We start from the raw sequence: 16,821 nt of genomic DNA on the forward strand, positions 1-16,821 counted from the left end.
TGAACATACTGTTTCAACAGGTTCTCCGGCTTCCTCCCACAGTCCAAATACATACTCAGGTTAATTGGTAATTCTAAATTGTCCATAGGTGTGAATGCAAGTGTGATTGTTTTTATATGTAGCCCTGCGATAGACTGGTGCCGTGTCCAGGGTGTGCCCTGCCTTCACCCTAAGTCAGCTCGGATAGATGAGGAATAGCGGTGTAGATAATGGATGGATGAATGGATGAACATACTGTAGGTTGAATAATTATTTTAGTGTTACCTTTATTTTGGAAGGTAAAAGTGGCTGAGTTATGGAAAAACGTTCAGTCAACTTAAGATATAAAACTGAATCAAGTGTGTCTCAAAAACAGTTGGTAAAGATGTGACACTTCCATTTTCTCAATTTAAGCTGCCAGGTCTTTATTTAACCAGAAGAACTATCAGCTGCAAGTGCTGAAACCATTTTCATCTATAACTATATCTTAGGCTGCCAGTTCTAACTAATGTATTTCAAAACAAGTGCACTGGAGTGGAGATGGAATTTATGACTAACACTCATAATGATTTGCACTGTTTACATTATTATGTAAAGAAACAGCCAGGATTTAATAAATCTTGAACACATGGCAAGTGTTTTTTTTTTATTTTTTTCTTTTGAATGGGTTCTTTAAGTAGCAATAGAAGAGTTCCATAAGAGTTTTAGATTTTCAACAAAGCATGGTGAGAACCCTGCTACCATTTTAGCTTTCTTTCTTAATTAAATGAGTTGATAAAACTCTGCATTTAAAGTTAAAAGACCTCAAATCAGACAACATATAGTTGCAAGTTCTAAAATGATCTGAAAATAAGTAACAGATAGTTTAGGCTGAATTAAATTGAACTGAATAAAACTACTGTATTTCCATAAAATAAACAAGAATAGGTAAGCTAATATCGCTCAACTCCTGTTTAATGTTTTAGAGTGTAATATAATACAGTAGAGATGATTCAAAATTCACATTTTTTATTACCAATATATTTGATGACATATTTTCTCTTGTCAATTGTCAAATGCTGCTATTATGTTGTGATTCAGAAAAATTCATAGCAAATTTTCAGTGCTCAGTGAAAGAAGACAGGCAGATTTGCATGCATTTGTCAACATCTCATCCAGCAATAAGTCATCCCTCCCTGTTCCCTCACTTTATCCATTTCTATGATCTATGATTACATTACAATCACATTCTTGCACACATAATTTTCCTAAAGTGTTCATTTAAACCTTACAACTACCATGGGCTTGTCCAGCTATCAAATTCTCTGTCAGAGAAGCTGTGTTTTTTTTCAGATGGAATTTCATATGAAGTAATAATGACTCTTATATTTTCCTTACAAGAAAACATTACAATCAAAGTTATAAATCATCCTGATTACAATCTTGCAAAACAGTCTGATTCATGTCAGAACTGGATTTATTCCTATTGGACCAAAGGCCATAGACTCTGAGAGGCAGGCTGCTATGAAATAATTTGTCACTAGAGGACAGCATCTTCCTCTTTATTAACATTCACCCGGCCAAAGGAAACACCCTTGCAGTCAGAGCTCATTGGATAGCGTTAGTCTTTTAACACACTGCTTCTGAATGGATATTTTCATTCAAACCAAGGCACTAAACGGACTCAATTAGTTTATTTGAAGCTGCTCCCTCTTAAAGAAATACTACATTTTCTCTCTTTTAAAAACGTTTAGAAGATGATTCATCTCAGTGTTGGTTAGAATGAGTCACCAGGGGTTCTGCTCTGCTCATATATTTCAACATGTTTTTATTGGACATCATGGCTGTTTACAAAAAATCCCATTCTTTGTGTTAGGAAAGAGATTTCTGGGAATGGTGCCATTCTGCTGATGCACAGTTCATTGTCTATAATTACAAAAATCAGGGTGTGCCACCACCAAAAAATTAATGTAGATTATGGGTTGTTGTACCAACACCCACACTCTCTTCTTTTGTTGGAGGTAAGCTGAAACTATTGACTGCACAGATTTCCCTTTATGAATGCACAGACATCTGATGAAATCACCCCTTTGTGCTGCTTAACTAGGATGAGCAGTGACATGGAAAACCGGCTTTGATGTCAAAGGAAACAAAGAGGGGTGATAGCGTTGTAGCTATGCTGGTTCTAAAAAGGTAAATTTGCACACATGCTGCCCATGGATGGAAGATTTTGTTGCAGCATCAACACAAACACACAAATATCCCTAAAATGACAATATGACGGCTGCATCAAATTACTTTTTGAATCTTATCTCAGCTGACCTGATTTTGAAACAGGCCTCATCTCTGAATGCATGATGGCATTAATGAGATGTGATTCGTTGTTGCACCACAAGGGGGCGATGTTGGGCTCAGTTTGGAATCTTTTTTTTTTTTCCCATTTAAATCATCACTTCATTAAATAAAGCCTCACACAACGGTCACACCAAATCAGTTATCGTCAGCATTTAGAGTCTCACAGCAACAGATGAAAGCGTGGTCTTTTGTCTGAATCTCACCATTTAACAACGCACAGCGACGTACAAATCACTCCTGCTTCATCCTCATCCACCGGTTTTGTCAGTCGTCAGGCAAGTAAGGTTTGTGGATAAACCAACACGTTCCCAGCCCAAAAATAAGCCCTCTATGTCTCCCGCTTTGAAATGGGATCTTAAAAACAAGAGCTTGGCCCAGCCGCACTCTTTAATTAGAGAGGCCCACAGATGCCGGCATTCTCTCCCACACACACACATATGGAAACCACACATACATGCAAGCACACACACACACAAATTACAGAAAGACAGGAGGGATCAAAGAAAAGAACACAGTATAGTAGTTTTTGTATTTACAACACCCCTTCTAAAAAAAATGACAAGTAGCAAGTGTTGTTCTTTTTTTTTTATATGGCAAACTGATGCTGCTTGTGCACTGAATGCCATGAATGCTGCCTCTCCCAGACCCTTATTGGCACACCCATTGGTTTCTGTGTGCGTGAATGAGCTAGCTGTCATTTTCTATCTATGCGCTTTTTCAGTAATGTGTCACATGATCAGCGAGGCAGCCCTAGCCAGCCTTTATCATGCTAATGTTTTTCAATTTTCCTCCACAAAGAGCATACATAGCTCATACAAAAGATGGCTTCAGACGGACCCGTAACTCTCCGTCTCTGTCTCTTCTCCCTCGAACACACTCACACTGCACGCACACTTTAACAGAGTCCCATTTCAGCAGGCAGATACAGTGATTTCTTGTCTGATTCGCACACTGATGCATTGAGGTTTCACGTGCAGACTATACACTTGGGGGACCTCGCACCGTACACGAGCACCACCATGCATGTGTTCACACACTTGAAATGAAAAACACACTAATGCACAAATGTAAACGCTTGTACTCATCCTCACAGCTGGTTGCCTCAATGAATGCGAGCAAGTGGATCTTATCACCGGTACTCATGTACACGTACACACACACACACACACACAGAGAGAGAGAGAAAAGCATGGCACAAAAAGGATGTACCACTTTCTTTCTTTCTTTCCCACTCGTCTCTTCTCTCTCTCAGCTGGCTGTCCTTGTTCAATCCCCAAATAACCACATCCTCTCAGCGTGTTAACAAAGAAGCCCAATCAAGAGATCAATGTCTTCTTTTTTAGGTCTTTTTTATTCTGTCTCTTTCTCTCAATCTCTCCCCTTCTTCTCCAAACAACAAATATAATTAAGCCATTTATTGTAATTGGGATACGTTCTTTCCTCGATAAGTACACAGTCAATATATTAAAGTCAATATATCAGCAATTAGCGCTGTGGGCAGTTCACTTGGAAAAGCACTGAACCAAATAAGTGAGGTTTTGATATTTTTAATGGGACATAATCATCTGCATGTTCTGCTTGAATGATACATTGCTATGTTTGCATTTTTTCTAATTATTATTTATTGTGTTATATTACAAATTGAAATAGCCACCCTTTGGAATTCTGTTTGCCAAATGATTCATAAAGTCAATTTATACAAAATAGCAGGATAGCAATTACTTGCCACCCTCCTGAATATATCCAGTTACTCGATTCAGGTCATTTATTTATTTCAAATCACATATAGTTAAAATTATTACTTTATTGTGCATTTTCTGCAGTCGGCCCGATTGGGAAGGTGCAGGACTGTTGTCCAATGAGAGCACAGTCGACCTAGCTTCAGGCTATTGTGTCTAATAACAGACACACACTAACACACAGATGCATGCATACATGTGCCGAATTCCCCTCCCCCTTTGAATAAATCAACACATGAACCATATAATTCTCCATGTAGGGGCCGTTTAAGGGGGCATTATGGGCCATTTTAAAATCTCATTAGCAGGGCAGCTGCACTTTGCACCCCATGCTGGTGATTGGGGCTCTCTTTTTGTTTTGTTTTTGTACTAGGGGTCCATGCAGAACCCTTGTCTCCCACCCACCATCTTTCCCATTTTCCATCATTAAAAAGACATGGTGACATGCTCAGTGGCAAACACCCAGGCACAGAAGGCCACGGACAGTGTGTATACAGTAGTGTGTATACACACGTGCTACATTTAAACTGTCGTTTAAATAATTTTTTTTACCACAACAAACTTTTTTTGTGTGAACAGGCAGGACAGCAAAAAGTGGAGTGTTGATTCAACTCCCACAGAGTTAATTTTAACACGTTTTCAGGGTTTATATAGCTCCATACTCTACAGAGTTAAATTAACACTTTCAAAATAGTTATTTAACGCTGGGTGAGAGTTACTTCTTTAATTCATCAAGCAGGGTTAAATTAACACAGTGATTTATCATTAACACTGAGTCAGAGTTCCTTTTTAATTCACTGAACTGGGTTAAATTAACACTAAACAATTTGAAAAATAACTACTTTTTATTTAGGTAGTTCTAATCTCCAATATCTATGTAATAATTTAATATAACTTTAATACATTAAAATGACATAATATAATAATTCCAAATAATTCCAAGAAAAATACATTTTCAAAGACATTTATTTTGAGGCTTTTCTCCCATGCAGTCAATTAAAACATAATAAATGAAGGTATAATGTACAAACTTTCATCTGCAGCTCCATATGAGCTTTGAATATCAAAGGGTTTGTGACATTTAAGTTAAGTTGTTTTTACTACACACCTTTCTTCTGTTCGTAATACTTTGAACGCATGGTGATGTTCACCAAAGTTCTCTGTAAATAGCTTGTGTGTCAATAAAAAAATGTCATCTTCAACCAGAAGTACATCAAGTATTTGACAAAAGACTGGCATGTCTTCCTCCAATAAACTGCAAACAAGTCCAGCTCTGTACTCTACACCATCAACTTTAACCCAACTTGTTGAGAAAACATCTTTTGACAACAACATTTCAAGCATTTCACTGTTGACCATGTTCTCATCTCTCAAAGAAAATGATTTAATTGGCTCATATTCCTTCTGTTTAAGAGTGAAGGTTTCCCAGTGAAAAGCAATGGCCATCTGATGCCTTTTAGCAAGTGATTTGGTTAGGTTTTTGAAATTTTTGAAATAATCTTTAAACAACTTATGTTTAGCCTCGAACCTCATAGACCAGACAAACAACAATGGGCCAATTTTCCTAATAGAAGATGGGTAATGAATCATAAAGTGATGCTTGGGTATCAATTTTCTGTGTGGATACAAGTGCTTAAATAGTTTGTGGTGGTCAACAATCAGATTCTTTAAATACACAGTCATACCCAGAGTGAGAGAAGGTGAAAAAACAATGTTCATTATTTGAAGTAACAGTAGTAATAACTCCCAGTGTCTGTTCCCTGCAGGAATTATGTCACCAAACAAAAGTGGGACGTTTTTCACGAGACATAATGTCTGGATGGAGTTCAAGCCAATGCCACTGCCAGCACTATCCAATATGATTTTAGTGGGGCGGTTTTTTCGCTCTAAAAAACCATAGTCAAAACCATAAATCCTAGAAAGCAAGTTCTGTTCTGATATGAAGTGTTCTATGAGATATTCAAATAGCAATTTGATCTCATACTGAGCAACACCTTCAAGAAGGTCGTGCATTATATCAAATGAGTAGTTACTGCAAACATGGAAATACTGTAATGAATTGAGTGCAGAATTTCTTTTCAAACCATACAGTGACTTCAAGTGAAGATTTTCCTTAAGAGACTGGCAATGCATGTCAAACATATCTTTTCCACGAATAATCGCTTTAGGATCATCCTCAGTGTACACCGTTTGACAATCATCTTTCTCAATCAAACAAAGGCGACAGAAATGACGGCTACTGAATGACTCGTTAAAACCAAGAATTGAGTGCATCCCTAGATTATCTCCAGTGATCTGTGAGATTGTACCATATACTGGCTCATCAGAAAATGGAAGACTTAACCCTTGGCTTTCCAGTTGTTTCACATCATTTATCAGTGGTTCCAGTATAACATCAAAACCATACTTGCACAGATCTGCTGTGTGGAAAAGTGATACTAAATGAATGTTCATCAAAATCGAATTAAACTTTGGAGGTAGGTTTGTTACAATGAAATAAATGCAGCCAATTTTGTGAATTCCATGTTTTGAGCCAAGGGGATTGGCTGTTTCAAAATCATCATAGTATAGCTGAATTTGTAATGCATGTCTTTTGGCTGAAAACGGGGTGAGTTTTAAAGTAACTTCCATCACAAAAGTCATGATAAGCATCAGGCCCTGACCTACACTCTCTCTTCAGGAAAACACAAATCTCTGGATTTCTACACATGAACTTCAAAGATTCCAGAATAGGTACATATATAAAAGTATCCTTTACAGGTACTTGATCAAGTACCGGATTTCTGATTACACCTGGTGTCATATCTCACTCCAAGTGTTATTTCTCTAGGCTCCACAACTCCCCATTTTAGGTTGAAGTATTTATTTTGTTTCCATTCTGTATTCAGATGAGTAAAAGGGTTTTCCAATTTTTCAAAATATTTATTTATTACAGATATGTTGGGGTCAGTTGTGGGTAAAGCAGAAATAATGGTCTGCTTCACTTCTGAGTAAGCTCACTTGTTAATTCCTGCAAATCTCCTACAAGTGAAGATACCAAACTGTTAGAAATGCCACTACCCTGTAGTTTGGCCACGATGGATGCACACATTTCTTTGGATAAATCCCTGTTAAGTCCTGAAACACTGCTCTCTGGAACATGGGAAGAATTAGACACTGGAAGAACACTGGATGAACTTTGAGGAAGATTTGGGGAATTAAATTGGTCCTCCAAAGCATGTGAAACTGGATCACTAGAGGAACAAGCAACAGCTGAAGTTTGAGCAATTTGCTCAACATTGCTGTGAACGATATTGAGGTGCTTCCTAAAGCCTGCATAAGTTTGAAACTGAAGCCTGCAGCTTGGTTGACAACAAAACAACTTATACTTAGGTCCAGGATAATAACCATGTTCACCTCTTAAATGGGAAATTAACTGCTGACTGCTGGGATAAACTTTCTTACACAAAAAACATGTCAGCATTTCGCTCACAATGCCTTCAAGAGATTGCCTTGCCTTTAACTCAGGGTTGTGACAAGTATTTCCTGGTTAAGGAGTTTGGCTCTCATGTCTCGAACTCTTGGTGACTCCTTCATTTTTCCCATATCTATATTATAAACTGTTGTCTGCAGAAAGGTGTAGAAATTCACAAGTGCCCCATCATAAGACACACTGAACACAAAATGAGCTTTAAAAAGCTCATCAAATGCCCCAAGGGAGCGGTTTGCCTGGTAAAGGATGAGACGCTTGTCCATGGAGATGTAGAAGCTGTCGATGTTCCTCTTCTGGCGACCAACGGCTAGGAGGTATGGCTGCTGGCCCTGCTGATTCCGAAGATGCTCTTCCAAACTACAGCAAGACTGGGGTTTACACAAGGACACTGGACATTAGACACAGGAGTAAGCCACTTTTACACATGATAAAAACTAATAACTATTAAATTACCTTGTGAAAGACAACAAGTTTCTCAACTGCATCAGAGGCGCTGATTTTTGGAGACTTCGGTCCCCCTGGTGGTGGCGGAAGGAAGGAGATATAACAGCAACAAAAGGGAGGCCATCTCTTTATCATAAGCTATGGACAAAGAACAGACAAGAATGAATTAACTGCAAATACTTAGAAATGTATTCTTTGAATCCTTTGAGATTTTCAATTAAAACTAGATTAGAATAAAGAGCATTTTCCTGTAGAAAGCATGTGAATGCTGAAGGCTGAATGCCACTGTTGCAGCAAGGATTAAAAGCATAAAGCTGGAAAAGGAATGGTTTGTAAAGGGCTAAAAGCAGTTACAATGTTGAAAAGGCTGAAGAAAATTTAGAAAATCCTACATGTTTAGAGTTGAAATGTGCTGCAATGAATTGTAAACTGACAGCTAAAGGAAGTTGGTGGTGAAGCAATAGCTGAGAGACTAATATATGCCCCTAATAATCTGATTTAAAACACCTGCCCTCAAGCGTTGCCATGGTGATTTTAATGATTTAGATTTTACTATTAATTATCAACGAATGACTGACCTTAAGCATTCACACTAACTAGTAGGCAGTATACTTCAATGATCTTGTAAAAAAGATTTACACAGAACAAAAAAAATTAAGTTAAAAAAATCAATTGGTCTTAATTGATTAGAGTATTGGACTGTAACTGCTTATAGCAAATTCTATAGAGCAAAACACTTGTTGCCTCATCACTTCCTGGTGGACTCACTGCTGACTGCACCAATTGATGCAGCTCTGGTGTTGAGGTGAGCTGCTTGGCCTCTTTGATGACGTTACACCTGAAGACCGGATCCCATTTCTGAAGCAGCCTGGTGGATACCTCATCATCAAACAGGAGAGTGAAGTCTTGATTCACCTATGAGAAAGAAAATATACTACTACCACATTCAGCACAAAATTTCAAGTCATTCTCAACATACCACTGCATACTTACCAATCCTTTTGTATCCAGGAATCTTGGGAAGATTGACAGGATATCAAGACTTTTGTCAGGGTCATTGATAAGGTTCTGACGATACTGAAAGGTCTCTCTCATCTTTTGGAGAATTAAGGAAGTGTCTGTTGTATGGTTGAGCAAAGAGATGGCCTCCTGGCAAGCATCTCCATCAAGCTGCTCCTCAACAACAATGGATCTTTGGAAATTAGGGCCCCCTGAAGAAAAGAACCCAACACAAACTTTAAAGAAAATAAGCCCTAGTTGCAGATCAGATAGGTAAATGCAAACAGAATAATATTATAATATAATATAATAATATAATGACAGTAGGTACAAGAAAATGTTAATGAGAACATTTATCTAGTTTGTGGACAGTTATTCCTTACATCAGACCTACAAACTCTAGAGTAGTGAAAAAGGTGACAACATATAAAACTAAAACCGTCTTCATTCACTTCTACTACACTGGTTGACATAAGAAAGGTGACTGTAGCCAAAAGGTGACCAGTTTGCAGCTGTGTTCCCTCCTCCTCGAGAAAAGCCAGTGCAGCTATTTGGAGGTGCAGATCTTCGTCGAATCTTTCTCTGGATTGCCTTCAGACACCAAGAAATGTAATTTGTGCTGCTTGCAGCATCATAGAAGTGTTCCTAAAATGGAAATACATTCACAATTAATGTGTTGTCACTCATAAGAAATCTCAGAATTCAAATGTCCCCCGAATCCAACAACCCAAAACATAAAAATTATGTCAACAATGAGTACAATGATGACTATACATACGTAGCCTTTCTTGGAGTATGGGTCTTTGAGGGACGGGAACACTGTCACTATCCCAAGAGCGTACTCTTCTCTAATAGCTTTGGTGGCGAGGTGCCTGAGAAGAGAGATTAAATTGGCATTATTTATGTAATGGCTAAGGAGTTACTCGTTTTTCTTTTTTTTTTTGTTTTTAAGAGTGTACACAAATACAACACATTTACCCATGTTTATCAATCATGTGGGCCACTGTTATATTAACCAGTTTTCCTTTGGTAGCATCTGTAAGAGTTTGTGTTGTGTGATATTCTTCGAGGACCTCTTCACCACCTGAACTGGTTCCAAGTACAGCTTCGATCAACTTAAGGAAAAAAGAAAGAAGCCAAAAATTGTGATAAACAACAGAATTACAAATGTTGACATTTAAAGAAATCTGTGAGAACTGAGCTTTGTTGCAACCTTTTTAGCAGATGCTGCATTAATTGTGCCTTCAATTCTTGATTTCTTCCTAGGGACCTCATCTAGAAGTATAGTTGATGCACTTGCACTGAAGCTCGAGTCAGACCACTCAGATGGAGAGGACAAGGCGCAATCAGAAAACTCTGGAAGGAAAAAAAACAACATTGTTCTGTGTGGTGTAGAAAAGGTGATGTGGCTAAGGGTTTTGCATTGTTGTTGCATTGCAGTGAATTACATTAATTCCACATTATACTCCAAATGTATTATTCTGTAGACTAATAGATTTGAGAAAAAAAAGAATACAGGTTACACCATTTGACACTGGATTGCCTCATGTCATTGACCCCTTTACATTTCTCACCATCATTTGAGAAAACTGTTAGAACCACACTGCCTTGGCTGACAAGGTCACTGAAAATGTCTTCATCAACTTCTGTCCCTGTTGCATCTTTGTACACTACTTTTGCATCAGGTGGCAGGCAAAATCTCTCGATGACTGGAAAAGATAAGTTACATCTGAGTGCACCTTTTAAGCCAGCACTGTTCTTACTTCACAAATGATTTCACATTTAATAAACTAATCCACCACTGTATGATTAAACAGACTTGGATAAAATCCCCTACACAAAATTCATTCCCTCTTCAGTCCAAATTTCAAAAACGACGCTTTTCCATGGGACCGCATGAAATCCAACTGTCCATCGACATCATCCACCTTCACATACTTCTGCTGTTGGCAGTATTGAACCTGGACCAGCATTTTGCTGAGACACACACACAAAAAAAACACTAATAAATGAAAATGACAGTAATAAGCATTTGATAGTAAACAACTGAAGCAATTCAAGCTAAAATTATTAAAAGCACTCATATAAACACAGTAAGCCAGTATCGGCCATGCTATACACTGTAAACAGTATTGAAGCTTTTGACACACATGCAGTGGATTCCAGAATGAGGCTGTATGTGTGAACCATGTAGCAGTCAATGGTGTAAACACTAAGTCTGCAAAATGTTCAGGTGAGCCTTCCGTAAAAGAGCAGGTAATAATCTGAAAGAAAGAGCGAGCGGGCATGCTAACACTGCTAACATGCTAACACAGCTAACATGCTAACACTGCTAACATGACTATTCAGACTTACCTCCTTCACTCGAGGTTTACCAGCTGACGACTCACTCTGAAGCTGAAGAGCAGCACCACTTGATCTACCAGAGGTGGATTATAATTAGTTACCACAATATTTATTTACCTCTGCAATGTGGTGTACTGATTGACTAAAGCTAGGTTGCTTTATAAAATGCAATTATACTTGAGTAACTTGAGTTGTGGCTGCCCATGCTGTTAAGTCCAAAACAACACACAATAATTAACATTAACTTTGCTAACTAATTTGTTTTACACGACTTCAGACATACATGAGACTTAGTAAATTGCAATGAAAAACGCAGGAAACCGCGTATTAATGTCTGTTAGCTAAAATAAAAAAAATATTAAAAACTAGCTAATGTTAATGTTAAACACATTAGCGTTTAACTGTTCAGTTACCGAACTTCAGTACCAGCGACACAAAAGCTTAGAAAAGTAGCATAATTCTCCGTAGATTTTTCATTTTAAATACCGCGTTTCATTTAATATTACTGTTCCCATGATTTTGATTTACTTTACTTACCGTCTGCGTAAAACTCTTCCCAAAACTGATCCGTCCGTGAAACCAGCAGCAGCCGCAGCACATGGAAGACACGCAGCTGAGCAGACTATTAATTGACGCACGGGGTTTGAAAGGGCCGAAGCCCAGGGGCCTTAACTTTTTTTGCTTGGGCTTGGCTAACTCCAACACTGAACACCATTTGAATCAGAATGTGTTAAAATAACACTTTGAGAGTTGAAATCAACTCTGATATGTTTACCCCTGAAATTTCAACACTCCAATTTTTGCTGTGTGCCTGTAACTTGCACTTGAATGTCTAAAACAGAATTGTCATGTAACAATAAATCAATCTTCAATTCTCCTGAGACAACTGCCATCATTTTTCCCATCATTTAAATTATAAGAAGACAACAGGAAGAGACAAAGAGATGGTATAAATGGCATGCCTCAGCTAATTATCTAAGTACACATAATGTAATTGTAATGGTTAAAAATAGAAATGATGGGTTTTGTAATGTCTTAGTGCAGATTTACTTATAAAGAGACAGATAAGTATATAGAAATTAAACCGAATACTAGCCAGTCACAGCATAGTAGTGTTAACATTAAGTGCAACCAACACCCATCCATAGAAGAGCTTTCACAAGACTAATAGGTTAAAACAGTGAGATAAAGTGCAGTAAAATACCATATGTACAAATGAAACTGAATGTAGCAGGGTGCAAAAAGGCACACATATAGCGTCCATATGTAAAAAAAAAAAAAAAAAGGCCTGATAATTGCATTCATGTTATTGTAATTTGGTTTCAGCTGTTGTTCCACCTGCAGTGATGCCCATATTGCACAGAGCAGCTACAGCAGCCGTTGCTGCTCTGCCAGCTGTTTGTGATCCGTTATTTTGGGAGAGTTATTGTTGGTGAGAGCACCCTCTCTGGTATTATAATGATACACAGTTTTCCCTCACAATTAAATGGCAATAAGTCAGGGAAGAAAAGGAGGACAGTTTGGAGGAGAAAGAGGATATTGAATATAATCATTTTTCAATCATCAATTTATTTCAATCTGTCCGGGCAGATTTTCATGTGTATTCAAACTGATTTTAATGAGCTTTACTGCAAAAATAAATAAATAAAAAGATGCTGATGAAACAGAAAGCCCTCCAACAAAATAATGTATAAGAATACAGACAAAAAGTTAAAGTTAATAAAATAGTATCTTAATAAATTTTACATGGAATTTTTGTCCTCTCTATTCCAGAGAAACCTTCACACAGATTATCTAATGATTCCTTTTACTTTTGTTTCTCCCACATGATTATGCTCAACAGCTTAACTTTTCAACCATAACTGTAACTACTGCCCTTCTTTTATGTTTGTCTATTTTTACACCACTTTCCAACTGGTTTCAAGCAATGCCAGCACTAGATAAGAAAAGAAGGTGTGTGAAAATAATGATTTCACACTTTGTGTGAGAGTATTCAGCCCAGCTCCCTTTGCATGTATTTTGGTGGAACAATAAGTCTCAGACAGAGAACTTTGTACTCCCTGAAGCTTTTTTGCACGACGGGAGCTTTGTATAGTCACTGACAAACTCTGGAAGCTCACGAGGCTGGTGAGGGTAAACATGCTAGGTGGTTGGTACACACCTTTGGGCATATTTCTGGCACTCACTCTGTACTTTGCAATGAAGGTTGAGGTAAAAGTGGGAGTGTTAGCAGGAAAGAAAATTACAAAAAAAATCCCTCACTGTCAAAATAATTCAGTGAAGTGTAGAATTTAGCAGGGACTATTTTTAAACTGGGAAAAACCTCACAGCCTGTACTCTAAGCAAAGGTCATGCGAGGCAAAATGGAGAGGTGCCATGAATGAGGTTCTGGCAGATGTGGAACAACATTTTGTCTCTTTTTCTCCCTTTACTTGCTTCCTCCAGTTTTCCTCGGGTCTCCCAGCATCTTTATACTCCCTTCCTCACCCGTACTTCCACCAGTGCACATGTGTGAATTAACTGCCTATGAAGTTGGCAGAAGAGATAAATACCAACCCTCAAAGTTAAATATTTCTGTATTAGAACGCACTGCACATTCTTTTGTAGTAAATGATAATGTTTCGGCCAAACTGTGACTAAGCTGTCACAAAATAATGTTTCACGCCTTGCAAAATTAGTTGGGTTTTGGCAAAAAAATTACTGTACAAATGGGAGGTGCACTGTTTGCTCCTTGGTATTCTGAGTCAATATTTCTTCAGTGGTTACTACTGTATGCCAACAGTGGGACCCCAGCAAAAGTAAGCAAATAATGGTTTTAGAATCATTCAGTGTGCTGAGACCTTGAGACTCACAAGTTATTTTGTGCTGAATTCATGTGTCAATGGTGTCAAAGTGATGCATCATCAGAGTGCTTTCTTCAGTTTCTTTGGTAAAAATAGAAACTGCTGTTTTAGTGTTTTTGCACTTTGCTTCTCAGACACCACGCTATTAAAATTATGTCTCCTAGGGAGTCAGTTGGTCTGCTGTCAGGACTGCTGAAACGTTTTTTAGGGTTGATCACACAATATTTTGTCTATCCAAGAATTACCCAATGAATTAAACTTGTATCCTTTATGCTTACAGTCTTGAAAACACAAATATAACTTAATCATTTGAATTTCGACAAGAGGGGGTGCACTTGGCCAGTGCACTATTAAATGAAAAAAGTCTCCACATGACATTTGGGGAAAATACAACATTTCCTTTTGTTAAACACTCACCACACTTTCTATGCTTTTATTTCCACACACACCTCATAAGCGACTTAGGATGTGTGTCTCCTCTCCCCAGTAATTTGCTGCATGTCCTTGCCATTGAACGTTAAAAAAAAAAAAGAAAAAGAGAGAGAACAAGAAGAACATCAGATATCAGTGCGGCTGCGTCCTCCCTGCACCAGATCCAGCAAGATGGACTGATATATGTGAGGCTGACGGAGAGAGTATACGACCCAGACAGGATATTAGAATGGACGTTTCCTTCTTCCGTATGCCACAGGCAGGGCCCTCTCCCACTTGTCTTCTCTGGAGAAAGACACAGAGGAAAGATAAAGACGTGAGCGGAGCTGACAGGCTGCTGGAGCCACGGTCTCCTTCGCTGTTTGCATTTTGAGATGGTTTCTGATTTGATCCTGAGAGGATGATTGTGATGGGAGCTTTTTTCTTTTTTGGGTATCTGGACAACAGATGGCAAGGGATGATGCAGATCTCTGTGTCTGAGGTGGTAGGATGCTATTTGATGCTGAAGAACAGTATTTGTCTTGTTTTAATTTAACCTTTATTTAACCATGTTGCTCCAGTGAGATAAGGAATCTTTATTCTAGGAGGCAGGGTCAAGAGGGACACATCATGATACATTCATGGCTGCAGAAAAACAACAAGAGACAATATGAAAAATGCTAATTTCAAACAAAGCCCCTGAGAGGTAATATGAAAGGCAAAATTCCCAGCGCAAAGGCAAAGGCAAAGGGTTAAGGTTGTCACATTTGTGGAGCGCCCAACATCTAAAACATTATTCAGCAAAGAATATTCTGATTTATGACGATATTATTATGATTTTTGTTTTTTTCAAGGTGCAGATGTGCATCAAATAGGCATATCATATTGAAAATTTGCAGTTCACATGACAGTTTTGCAAGCATTTGCTGTGTATTGATAAGTTGTTTAATACAGATTTTAAATAATTTTTCCCTTTCTTGTCATACATATCTACATAGTACTAAATCTCATTAAAGAATTGATTTTAGTGTCCAATTATTTTTTTTGACAGTGAGTCAAAAAATAGGGTAATAAAAACAACATACTGTCAGATGTCATTGTCAGCCAGACTGAAGTCAATTGTATGACTAGTCATACAATAATGGGTCTTGTCACCAGCAATTTTTTGACTATATTTAATAGTTTCAGTATTTCACCAGAGCATATTACCTCTGTGGCTATAAAGGTAACATTATGAAAAGAATGAAGGGGGGAAAAAAGTCAACGAGTCAACGACAATATATTAGCAAAGCAGTAAGCCAAGCCAAACAGTAAGAGCAAAGTGGAAATAGGTTAAGAAATTTGTGGCACACCGAAACATCAAATAACACAGTGCAACAATGGGCTGAACTTTGACATGAAATAACCCTTTGCAAGAATGTGATTTACTTTGCATGACCATCGACCACACTTTAATTGGCATTGTGTATATGTGAGCATGCCTGTGCATCCAGTCATCTGCATTAATTTATATACTTGCCTATGGAGGGATGTTCCATATGTGTGAGCATGTGTGCATGCATGTGTTTGTATTCCATCCCACATGACCTAATGTACCTCCATACTGGGCTCTGCAGCCTCAGCAGTGGTAGGTCTTGTGACACATAATCTGTGAGACTTTAAATTGCACCTTGAATACCTGTTTTGATGCAAACGAGTGGCCTCCACATGCACCACCTCCTCCTCCTCACGTCGTCTTCACCGACAGAACACGGAGATCGCCTAATGAACTAAACTGATCAACACTTTTCTTTACTGTAACCATGTTTTATCCACAACAGCTGTTTTCTGACATGACCTCATTAGCATGTAAAAGTGAATCCATATGTGCTTGTTGTGCCCGTGCATGTGAACCGAAACATAATTTACATAGTTAACAAGCAGCCAAGCGTGAATAAAACATGTGAAGCGTAATGCAACGGGCAGCATCCTGCAACATATGTCCCGATCGGATGAAGGCTTGGTCCCACCCCTTTTAGGCCTTGAGCAGAACACCTCCATGTCTCCAGAGCCAGAAGTGAACCAGATTAATGTTTTATTTACACTGAATGATAAAAAATTATTTAAACTTCTCAACTGAGATGCCATAATATTTACTGTTACATTTTATGGCACTTTCTGTGGTGGTATATTAGGAAAGGTTTTAGCTTGCTGTAAATTTGATGTTGAGCTTCACAGAATAGGAGATAATATGCATATGGGATTACTATGTGTC

The 16,821-nt window shown here is 38.1% G+C and overlaps 1 protein-coding gene across 3 annotated transcripts; it reads right to left on the reverse strand.

Annotated features, from left to right (window-relative positions):
* Positions 1–5,000: 5,000 nt before the first annotated feature.
* LOC111574890 (uncharacterized) lies at positions 5,001–14,935 on the reverse strand. Of its 3 annotated transcripts, XM_055014889.1 has the most exons (12): positions 11,851–14,935; positions 11,323–11,386; positions 10,805–10,944; positions 10,542–10,676; positions 10,181–10,323; positions 9,946–10,082; positions 9,746–9,839; positions 9,420–9,612; positions 8,962–9,179; positions 8,737–8,883; positions 7,978–8,106; positions 5,001–7,892 (listed from the first exon to the last, which is right to left on the reverse strand). In XM_055014889.1, the coding sequence occupies exons 6-12, from the start codon at positions 9,960–9,962 to the stop codon at positions 7,551–7,553; spliced, it is 1,140 nt and encodes a 379-aa protein (XP_054870864.1). In that variant the 5' UTR covers positions 9,963–10,082; positions 10,181–10,323; positions 10,542–10,676; positions 10,805–10,944; positions 11,323–11,386; positions 11,851–14,935; the 3' UTR covers positions 5,001–7,550. The 3 variants fall into 3 exon arrangements, with proteins under 3 accessions (XP_054870864.1, XP_054870865.1, XP_054870863.1); XM_055014890.1 differs by lacking the exon at positions 10,542–10,676; XM_055014888.1 differs by lacking the exons at positions 10,542–10,676; positions 10,805–10,944; positions 11,323–11,386; positions 11,851–14,935 and having other exon boundaries at positions 10,181–10,532.
* Between the last annotated feature and the right edge of the window lie 1,886 nt (positions 14,936–16,821).

The sequence above is a fragment of the Amphiprion ocellaris genome, chromosome 2 (genome assembly GCF_022539595.1).
Source record: "Amphiprion ocellaris isolate individual 3 ecotype Okinawa chromosome 2, ASM2253959v1, whole genome shotgun sequence".
NCBI classification, from domain to species: Eukaryota; Metazoa; Chordata; class Actinopteri; family Pomacentridae; genus Amphiprion; species Amphiprion ocellaris.